General features: G+C 37.9%; 1 protein-coding gene across 2 annotated transcripts in view; it reads right to left on the bottom strand.

Annotated features, from left to right (window-relative positions):
* The window catches only part of man1a1 (mannosidase, alpha, class 1A, member 1), a 137,079-nt gene that overhangs the window by 59,662 nt on the left and 65,408 nt on the right, over positions 1 to 12,009 (bottom strand). For both annotated transcript variants that reach the window (XM_051874098.1, XM_051874097.1), the window contains exon 4: positions 11,641 to 11,721. In XM_051874098.1, the coding sequence (XP_051730058.1) occupies positions 11,641 to 11,721 (81 nt within the window). The remainder of the gene's footprint in view (positions 1 to 11,640; positions 11,722 to 12,009) is intronic.

Below are 12,009 nucleotides of genomic sequence, written 5' to 3'. Positions count from 1 at the left end.
CTTCATTTCCCCTTACCAAATCTAACTCATTTGTCATGATAATGGATTTTTGGTTTTCAGGCAGAGACTCACACAGCGTTCCTGATGCTCCTCATAGTTATTTAGAGAGCTGCAGCATTTTTTTTTTCTTCTTCTTTTTTTCTCTAGTAGCAGTCAATAAAGTTTTCCTGTTATTACTGGGTAATATGAAGTGCCTTCTCTTGAAGAAAGCTTATTTTTAGCACACTTTACATTAACAGGTTAATCAGCCCTGAATTGTATGGTTGTGATTTGGCCATCAGAACCACAGGTCTTGTCTAAACAGAGATTTTAACTATGAAAGATTCTTCAAATAGATCAACAGGACTTCAAGCCTATATAGTGCAAAAGAAACAATGAAGCAATAAAAATGTCTTCATATGATGTAGGATTATATTATATGTTCCGAATATAAGAGGACTCTGATTAAAAGAAAAAGGCTTTTTGAAGACCAAATCTTGTATTTTTTAAATACTGGTAAAATGTACCAACAATGACATTTAAAAAATAAGCACTTTTTGGCATACCATAAAAATAACCTGTAGCCCATCTGATTTATATAACAATTAGGCTATCCATCTCATAGTGAAAAATATGTAGCCTACCAAAATTTCATTAACAGCAGAAGTGAAATCTTTCAAGCCTGGGAAACATTTTAAAATCACATAGGGGGAACTTTGGTCCCGTCAACGAGGCCACACAAACATGACATTCACGTGGCTCTTAGTAAGATTTGATTTGATCGTTAGTGTTTTTAAGACTGTCTTTTTGCGCTCATGATCTACTAACATTACACCGGCACACCATATTTCTTGACACATTCCTTTTACGTGTATTTGACGCCAGCTATTGCTGCAGGTGTATTTTTTACATGTAAAAAGTCTAGACCCTGAATATAAGATAAACCTGTTTTTTGAATGTGTGTGAAAACAACGTGAATGTACTGAGATGTGTCTGTGCATAAAGACAATGTGCGATCAGTGCGTCGAGAGCATTCATACATGATTTGCTTGCGCATCGATGTAACGGACTCACGCATGCTTAATGTACAACTCCTGTACGTCACCGCAGTCATCTTTACTTTGACTGCAATCCTCATCCATCATGCAATCCTCATCCATCTTTCATAGCAAGAAGCTGGTTTGCTTTATCCAGCTGAGAAACATAGTTTTCATATCATCTGGCCATACAGCGGTGGGATGTTTCGACATTCCGTTCAGACAGGAGCAGCAGTGATGCGGGAGGGTTCACGCTCTTCAGATACAATGACAGAATATGACAGAGAGTTTGTGTTTTAAAGCGAAACAAACACTGGAATGAATAATTCTTTCTGCCATCTCTGATATAATCAGCATGGACTTTAAGATCATCTAACTGCATGACAAATTACGTTATGACGCAATTTCACATGCTTCCATAAGTTTTCCGTAATAATTTGCATTAAATATGCGTTAAATTATTTTAACACGTTAAGGATTTTGAATTACTCACATGCGTTAACGTTGACAGCCCGAGTTATATTACATTATATATTATATTATGTTATATTATATTATATTATATTATATTATATTGCACATATTCTAAACATTTCCTAACTAACCATGCATTGAAACTGCTGTGAGTTGTCTCTAAACTGTGTGGAAGAAATATTATGGCATAACAAATCAATCGGCATAGTTTCAATATTAGGCTATCTAGTAAAAATTCAGAAAACAACAACAAATCGAATCAATGCTAATTAACAATGACAGAAAACCTAAATAGGAATTCCCACGGCTGACAAACTGTAGCCTATGGAAACACGATGAGACTGCAATCTGATAAAGTCCAGGGAGGCAAGTAAAGGCTTTACTTCATCTTGTGTTCTGCAGCTCGACTCTCAGTGCTGATAGCCCTGCAAATGTACCAAAGACAGATAGAAACAACGCCTGAGTGCAGCTTCCTCCTGAGACCTCTGCCTGTTCTTTATTCTCTTGCCTTCTCTCTCTGCAGGCCTGTTCTGAACTGCATAATTCATAAAAAATAGACCATTCTTGTCGAATAGTTATGGGTCTAATATGTTTTCACAGCACTCTGTATGTTGAAAGAAATGTCATATTCTTTAAGTATGGCTGCCGTTTTACATTTCTGAAATGTGAAAACACCGAGCTGAATTTGAAGGAGGTAACTCCGAGGATGGGAGATAAATTGGCCTTGCTTTTAATAGTAGGAAACGTTGGTCCACTGGGAACCAGAAGGCCATGAGAGAGGGGGAGCAGTGAGTCATCTGTGCAAATGTAGAAAAAAATAAATTTAATTGGCTGGGTATGCTAAGGAAACATCAGTATCTGCTATAACACTGATTAACTGCTCAACCAAGCTCACAACATTAACAACACAAACAGGCCATTATGTGGGTGAAAAACTCAGACGTACCTGGTCATTACCTGATTAAAGCTCAAGTCTCAAGTGGCACTCTGCTTGTGATTTGTGATTATGGCAGAAGAGTGTGAATTGTTAAGGATAACAATTCACACTCTTCTGCTATAATAACAAATCAACATACACACGCTGAAGACACGTGATGGGATATGAAGATGCAGGGACTGCGGCAATGAAAACTTCAGAAGCGCTGACACACCAGAGGAAGCTCTGATGGAGCGCTTGATGGACAGGAATGAATAAGATCTATTATGAAGGTGTAGAAAGAGCTGGGACAGTTTAAAGTCTAGAGGAAATAGTTTTCTTTAGAGGCAAAAAGTGAACTACATTTCCAAAAGCACTACTGCACCTGCTTGTCAGAAATTATATATAAATAAAATAAAATATATAAAACAAAATAAAATATAAAAATGTAAAAATAAAATATAAGAAATGAAACAAAATAAACATTCTTAAGATGCAGAGAAATGTTATGAATGAATAAATGAATATTTGAACATATACTCAAACAAAAATAAAATAAAATAAAATAAAATAAAATAAAATAAAATAAAATCCACCTAAACGAATTCTTGCCTTGCTGGAGGAAGCAGGACAAAAAGGTGCGAGCCATTTCTAAATACACACGACTGGAAAAACAGGTTTATGAACAACACAATACACCTTTTATTCTCCATGTCAATCAAGTCTAGTTGCAAGTCGGGTGCGTGTACGGCTTCAAGAAAGTACAAAGAACGTTTGAGACTACTGGATTTTACTTTGAACTGTGTCTTATTCCATCTGGATGTACTAAAAAAAGAAGAGGTGTGCATGATGGGACGGTGAGAGATCTAGTGGAGCTACGTTTAAGACGGAAGTGCTGAAACCTAGAGATAAATAAGTGACAGCCTGAGCTTTTTGCACTTTTACATCTAATGTACCCTGTCAAAGAAGGCCAGCGGAGAGATGGATCGAGATCACAGACCTGAATACCTGCACTTATCGCCACTTATCACCTGCGCTTACGTTTCTAAGGTTAATGCGAGAGGCATGCTGGGGCCATGGGCTGCCATCTGAACACTTCACAAGCTTGTGAGTTTCAAAAGAAAGACTTCAAAGATTTTTTTGCACTGAGGTTCTGTGTTTATTTCTGGTCTAAGGTATGCACAAAATAACTTTTGCAGTTTACAGTGACTGGTCCCGACTGGAAGCTGGAAATAAAGTAAACTCACTTCTTTTGTAAGCCAACACGAGGCCCTGTGTTGTAAGGCCCCATATTGTATGGAGGAAATTGCTTGTCATGCTCTATCAGAGGAGGGAAGATCTCTTGCTAATAGCAGGTGCACCGAGCGTCTGGGGTATTCACAGGAATGAGCAGAAAACAAGTCATTTACCCCAGAGCAAGAGAAAAATTATGCATTTACAGCTAAGTAATGTTTCTTTATGTGATACTCTCTAAAGCTTCATTTCTCTGCTCGTTGCAGTCAAATTGTTGTGGCGGCTCAGCACAGCTGGCAACAGGCGGGGTGTTAATCGCCATATGACTTCCATCACGGTAAAAAACGGTGCCGAGAACAATCTGAAAGCACGAAATGGGCAAATTAGTGTAATTGAAAATGGCGCATTAAACAACTCATAGAGAGCTTTTTGTTGTCGGAAAGAATGGCGTTTGCATTATGCGAACGGTACACAATAGCCATGTCACTCAGCGCAGCATGCCGGCATTAAAGATGCATGCAGCGGATTCAGTATTGTTTAATGAACTACAAAAGAATGCCGCATGTATTTACAGTAAAGATGTCTCCTGACAGAAACAAACGACTGTGGACCGAGTGAGGATGATTAATTTCCTCTGCCTACTGTAAACAAGTCAAATGCATTTTTAATCATTCAGGAAAAATAACGGCAATAACGAGCCATCGGCCCACGGACTGCTAATGAGCTGTAATATGTTTGAGTCTTCGAGACACAACACCGAGGAATACCCGTGTTCCCACCCCAAATCCCTCCCGAAAGAATATATGGAGACTACTGCAGTAAGACTGAGAGAGTGTACGAAGGTCTGGGCAGCAGTTACGATGATGAAACAGATGTTATGATCATTAGCACTGACGGCATCATTTATCCAGCTCTGCCCTGCCTGCAGAGCTTGAACGAATGCTTCAGAGTTCATGTAATTATGTTGCTTAAGCGGCTTTTATCAGATTGCCATTGTTTGCAATTTGCTAGGCAACTAAAATAAGGTAGTAGGGCTTAGTCACATGGTTTTAGTGTAAACAGGCACCCAATAAAAGCACCTACCCATGTCTCATTTTTATCCCTCAGATCAGCAGGGTATCCATGTCAGAGCTCCAGACTCCAACCATTTGTCCCGCTAGTGCAACTGAAATGTGTTAAAGGGATAGTTAACCCAAAAATAAAAATTCTGTCATCATTTACTCACCCTCGAGTAGTTCCAAACCTGTATGCATTTCTTATTTGAAGAATGTCAGCAACCAAACAGATCTCGCCCCCCATTGACTACCATAGTAGGAAAAATAAATACAATGGTAGTCAATGGGGGACGAGACCTGTTTGGTTACTGACATTCTTCCAAATATCTTCTTGTGTGTTCAGAAATTCATACAGGTTTGGAACTACTTGAGGGTGAGTAAATGATGACAGAATTTTTATTTTTGGGTGAACTATCCCTTTAAGAGTTGAAGGGTGCTCCGAATGAAAGGGTGCTGATCATTATCGGCTGATAATAGCTTTATATAGTTTGATCGGTGGCCTATAAAGGCCATTCAGAAGAGCTGATCAGATGACGCAAAACTCACGAGCTAAAAATTGCTTCACTACATTCACCGGTCTGGCAGTTCCATTAGGTGTCTGCAACCCACAGCAAGAAACTAGAGCTGTGATATTTTAGGTCATTTCTTTCCTTCACAGCGGTGCACATTCTTTCCGTCCAAATCAGCTAAATCAGTGATTGTCGTAAAATACAGTCTACTGTTGCAAAACTGCAGGACATGTTCGATAATAAAGAGTTAAACTGCATTAAGCCGCAAAAGTGATACTGTTCCCCAAGCGGCTTTCTGAGCGTGTGCTCCGAGATGGGAGTGGAGCACGGACAAGCAAAGTGAACTTTGAGCTTAGGGTTTGTGCTTTAACGGTTAGAAACACACAGAAATATGTCAAAATTCCCCACTTGGTGAGTATTCTCTTAAACACTGGCGGTTATGTCTTAAATGAACATAAATAGTTTGGAAATAGTCACATGTATATCAGTATATTGGATCAGTGCATTCGGTTCTAAAGTGACAGCAGATATTCCTGCTGCCGTCTGTCATTATTAATGTTAATCAAACAAGAAAAGACAAAGAGAAAATCACTCATTGCTCTTTAGAAGATTTAGTAGAATTAATCTATATTTAATTTATACAGTGAAGACTATGCAGTGTTTTACATTTGATTACTTTCTGTTGATAAAGACTTCTGTTCTGTTTTTTTTTTTTTTTTTTTTCCCCTCACAGGAAAGATATATATATTAAGCTCTATGCTGTTCCTAATCACCTCAGAGAGGGAATGGAATATGTTGCACATGTTGCTTGCTAATAAGAGTTGTCATTTCATGATACTTTCCTATCACTTAAATTTTTTTCATATTTAAAATACATTGTTGTTAAGAATAGAATTATTTATTGCGGTGATCGGTATCGGTGATAGTATCAGCAAATACTGCTTCCAGTGATCAGTATTCAGCAGTGTTGGGCACGTTACTTTAAAAAAAGTAATTAGTTATAGTTACTAGTTACTTCTCACAAATAGTAACTGAGTTAGTAACTGAGTTACATCATTATAAAAGCAACTAATTACCAGAGAAAGTAACTACTGCGTTACTTTTTAATTTTTTTTTTTTTTTTTTTTTTCAAATATGTCAAATAACGTGGATGCCCCTTGGATGTGCTGGAAGCCATTAAAGAAAACGTAGTTTCATATTTATGTTTAAATAGGCCTATGCTATTTTTTAAATTCATCTATTTGATTATGAAAAGTGAACAGCGTGCGTAAGATAGAATACATCATAAGATGCGCAATATATCAGGAGACATGGAGTGGGTCAGACATGATTTTGACCACTTCATTAAGTTTTGTTTTGTAGAAAGCCTTTCTTTAAAGTGAATTTTGTTTTGTAAAAATTGTATCTTAATTTTAACCAATGTTTCATTAACCATTTGCCTGGATTTAATAAATAAGAAGCAAATATAGCAGACAATATAATCATGACATGGAGGCGCCGGCGCGATTACTTGCACGTGAACTGGAGCGCGTCTTACAGGCTAAATGAACCGAAACTCAGCGTATAGGCTGCTTGCTTAACAGACATGATAAATATATCTATAGAAAGCTTGAAATGTCTACTTTTAAACAAAATAATTCAAAATGGAAAGAAATAGGCTAGGGCTATGTAATCCGAATAAAATGTGCATTCTCTATCTAGGCGTGTCCATTATGCGGAGATGATGAGAGTCAGCAATGTCAACTTCATCTTCCCAGCCGACACTGATTCAGAAAACATTACTTTATTAATAAACAATTCAAAATGTCTCCTTGCTGTTTTCTGTCACATTCATAATCATTACTTTTGCCGGTTCTTTATGGCAAGCTTCATGCGTGCGCTTGAGTGCTGTATAGCCTATATTACGTAAACGCTCATTATTATGGTTTATTCTCTCCAGTATTTAAGAAATTAAATTAATATAAATGTGATTAGTTAACTAATGGCTTAAATGAACAACTACTAGTCGACTACAAAAAACTTTTCACATATTTTCGATCCAGCATGTCACAAAGGGTATTCTGGTTTGAGCTCGAGCTCCGCTCGCATTCTCTGCATCGTACATAATTATCAGTTTAAAATTGTATTTGTATATGACTAACCTGTACAAAATGCTTTGCAGGCCTATCATCTCTACACCAATCATCATCAGTTAGCTTATGTGTCCCACCCCAGCACACACACCAGAGAAAAAAAAAAAAAAAAAAAAAAAAAACTTTAGAAGGGTCTATGACTGAGAGAGAGCCTCCTCGGATAAAAACCGCATCAGTGAGCTTAATTATAGTAACGCGGCATTTTATTGTCAGTAACGGTAACGCAGGGAAAGTAATTCGTTTGATTACTCGTTACTGAAAAAAGTAACACCTGTTAGTAACGCCGTTTATTTATAATGCCGTTATTCCCATCACTGGTATTCAGTGATCGGCCCAAAAAATCCTGATCCGAACACTCTTATTAGAGGTTGCACTAGTGCACCGAAATCACCCATTCACAAATGGCACAAGCCAAACACCACAAAAGTGGGATCAAATCAATTGTTTGCAAATGAATGAATGAATTATTAGAGCAGTATATTCAATTAAACAATTTTAATAAATATTATTAAGTTTATACAGCTGCACAATTTTTTACTTTCACTGTATTTCACTGTATGGAAAAGAGCAGCCTGGACATACATGTTCATGTTTTTAACATACAAAATACATGAGCTGTAATAAAGCTGGACTGAAAATAAGTATTTGTGCAGCCATTGATCTCTGTCGAGATATAGAAAAATCTACACCACAGATGGGACTTGCCAGGGGTTATGTAAAATGAATTATAGAGCAACAAAAAAAGAAAAGAAAAAAACCCGATGAAAATCGATATGTGATCCATTAAGGAGTTAAGTGCTGTGTTCTGACAGGTGGCTCTGTCCCAGGCTGCTCACGTCAATGATGGAAAACCATCCGGGCGTAAATAATGCACGAATAAATCAGCCAAAGATTAATCCTCTCATCGTTCAGGAGAGGAAACCCAGAGTAGGACTAAATCACAGCAAACAACATTAGCTTGTGAAGCCGTCTATGAATGCGGCCATTCGCTTTGCCCGTGCTGGAGAGCATGTGCGATATTTGCATGAAGGCTGTCTCTCAAGACGATGAAAGATTCATCAAAGAGCCTAGACTTGCTTTGAGTACAAGCCAAGGCGCTGGAGCCGTCAGCAGCTAGAGAAGAAATCACACCGCTTTTCAATTTTAGCACCACGTCCACCACCCAAACCCATCTAGATTCTTTATGTTATATGTATGCATACGTTCAAAAGGGTGATGAGAAACGGGCCATGATGCCTGGCAGAACTCGGAAACTATCGATCTGAAGCCTCCCAAGAAAAGCTAAACATGTCTTCATAATGGCGATGATGTAACCATCATCCTCCAGTGATAATTTAGTCATGTGGTGTCAGAGGAATCCTATAATGGGTTTGGTCTCCAAAAGATTACATTTTCCAAAGCCCAGTAAGATTTTAAAGCCAGACACATTTACTAAGATCTCTCGCTGTGGTTTAACAATGTGACCGGCTACCTGAAGGCTCTCTCCTCTAATCAACATTTCTCAGTTCAGGGCACACGTTATTATGAAGGTAGGCAGGAGGGCGTCTCATTATCCTGAGTGTCTGAGATTACTACACTGAAGGACTTTCATCAGTGCTATGCTTGAATCCTGGACTGTGTGCTGGCCACTTTGTATTCAACCGCTTCATATGCCGTGCCTCCCTAGTCGATACACAGTGATGAAACAAGCTTGCGTCTTGCTGAGAGAACAATAATGTAGTGTTCAAAGATTTATATCACTGTTAGACTATTCGCAACAAGGGAGATAGCGGAGACCTCCAATGTTATCTGAAACTATGTTTGACAAACAACTATTTACTTTCAACAGACAGCATTTCATTTTGACACACACCCCGTTTCATGTAATCCCGTCATACGACATCTGAATCTCTAATGTCGTGCGAGATGACATTAAAAGGTCTTGTCTCATTGAATGGATTGGGTCTTGGTAGGGCTGGGTGGTATGACAGTATAAAGTTTTAACTGTAGAGACTGTGCTATAAGGTTTTGTGAGATTTGAGAGAAATAATTAAATGTATTACTCGAGACCTATTCATTTGTTATAAATAATTTTTGTCTTAGATAAAGTTCCAAATAAAGTTCCTACAGTAAATAATACAATTTTAAAAAAAAATTAATTCATTTAATGAAACAAATTTTAAATAATTTCATAAATTAATTTGCTTAATTATTGAACAATAAGAACTACTGCATGTTTATTTAATATATAAACAATTTACCTTGGGGGCAGAATACACAGAGAAAACGTAAATCCATCACACTCAGTATTTTCAGGCAAGTGCGTTCATGTAGAGGTTTTCATGGGCCAATGTAAATAAATATACATTTAAATTCAAAGAGACAAGATGGTCTATGCATGACCTGACATTTTTATTCTTTTTTATTCTCTATCCAAAACGAAGAGATGTAAACATTATGGAGTGCAAAACACTCTCATGTAATGTATGTTTCATTCATACTCGAAGCTGGAGGGCGCTCTCTCGCAGAAAGTCCAAAACAGATTCATAGAATTAATAACTCATGCTGTTCCAGGAAATCCCTTATATGGACAATATCATCCAGCTATTGCTATAGCTGAATAAAAAGCAGAAACGTTCTGACTGATGAAACGTGAAGACAATCAACACACGATTGCGACAATATATGTTTTGTGTGTGTTTAAGCCATTCCTGGGTATTTTCATAATAAAATATGAATATTGTTATGAATAATGCAATGCTAATTGACATAGTCTTTATTACAGTATAGAAACAATAAAGTATATTTTCTGCCTTATTCTGATATTTTTTTTTTTTTTACATGGAATCATCCATGGTGATCTAATGCACAAGTGTTTGTACATAAACCAATCATAAAATTGTCAAAAAAGGAAAATATAGAAAAAAATATTACAGAATACAAATTACTGGTTATTGTTCAGCAGTGTATTTGATTTCTTAGCCAATTAAAAGCTGTCAACTAGACAAAGGTCAGAAAATAAACTGGTATTACACTTGACATTTCTGTCCCCCTCACTTCTGAAATGATGACTATGCCCCTACAATTTACCATAATATAAAAATACTCATACTGATTTTGGTCTGTGCAAAGCATTGTAAAAATATTAGCATTACAGAAAAATTAGCATTTTTTCACTGTTCTTTTGATGAATAGAAAGTTAAACAACAGTTTAAAACAGAAATCTTTTGTAACATTATAAATGTTTTTACTGTTTTACTTTTGATCAATTCAATGCATCCTTGCTAAATAAAATTATTGTTATATTTTTTTCAACTCCAAAACTTCTGAATGGCAGTGTATTCTCCTCTTTAAGAAATTAATAAAGCTTGAAATACAAAAACAACTGTTTAACATCATACAAGCTTCGTTCTGTTAATTGTCATTCATCCTGAAGCAAAAGCAAGCTCAACTTCCTTCTGCAGCAGTACTACAGCTATGCTGTGCTAGTAGAAGGAAGAGTCACTCTGAAGATGAGAGATGGCTGTTCTGCTGAAGGGTCTGCCTTACATCAACACAACCACACAAGTACAGGCCTGATGAAGCTCACACAATGATCCGTTCCCCCTCCGGACAAAGCTCTGTTCTGCACCGCACAAATGAAAGCTTATATTATCACTGAGAGCACATTTGCTGTGGGACGCAATGAGAAAGCCCTGAGTATCAGCCGAAAATGCCACTCTTTTGATTTGAATCAGATCCTTCACATTCTGCCAGATGTTACTAGGAAAATCTAATTTACAGGAGAGGAGATCGGAAATATGAGCAAAGTTCTGCATTAGCCTGATTCAGTGAAGGTTTGGAAATGGGCTTTGTGTGTGTGCTTCAGGTCACGCTTGAGAGTCCAACATCTTTTTGGTTTCAAAAAGGCTTTCAATTTAGCAGAGTGGGCACAGAGCTTCCTGGATATGCTGGGATCTCCGAATGAGCTCTAAGTGGGATGGCGTGTGTGTGTGTGTGTGTTTGTTTGACTTGGCTCAGCGTCTGGGCAAACAGCCGGACCACCGGGAGAAGACAGACCTGAGGCCCCTGTGGCTCTCCTGAGTGGTCTATTGTGCCCTGCCAACTATAAATGTCATTGATTTCCAACAGTTGCATACAAAGATTCAGGGAAACTGTGTCTTTAAACGCGTAGGAGTCGAGAACAAATGCCAGCTACAGGCTTCAAGCTTCCTTCAGGCAGCGTGTCAATTATAGCCAGCTTGCATATCAAATCCTTTGGCCATAAACACACATTCAGTCTGGTAAAGCACAAAAAAAACATCTGTACACTCCAGGTTTACATACCTCTTTGCCTGAGAGATAATAGGCGGACAGCAGGCCTCCAACAAAACGGATGTTCACTTCAAAGACAGAGATTTCGGCATTCTGAGGGAATAAAACAGAAAAACAAAAGAAGAGGTGAATATTTAAGCTCATAAAAACACTGCGACTCTCTCACCTTGGACTGCAGACTGTAAAAATGGGGGGGGGAGGGGTTTGTGTACTACAAACACACTTCACCCTCACACACCAAATACAAAGAAAGGAAACAATACAACAGAGCTGATAGAGCTCTGCTGGGATTGAGCAAAGATACAAACAAGCTCCCACAGGAGGCTGAAATCCGAGTACAGATATTTTCTGCAGATCTGAAAACCCATGACTGCTGGGTTA

Source organism: Ctenopharyngodon idella, chromosome 20 (genome assembly GCF_019924925.1).
Source record: "Ctenopharyngodon idella isolate HZGC_01 chromosome 20, HZGC01, whole genome shotgun sequence".
NCBI lineage: Eukaryota > Metazoa > Chordata > Actinopteri > Cypriniformes > Xenocyprididae > Ctenopharyngodon > Ctenopharyngodon idella.
This window is presented reverse-complemented; position numbering and strand designations above follow the sequence as displayed.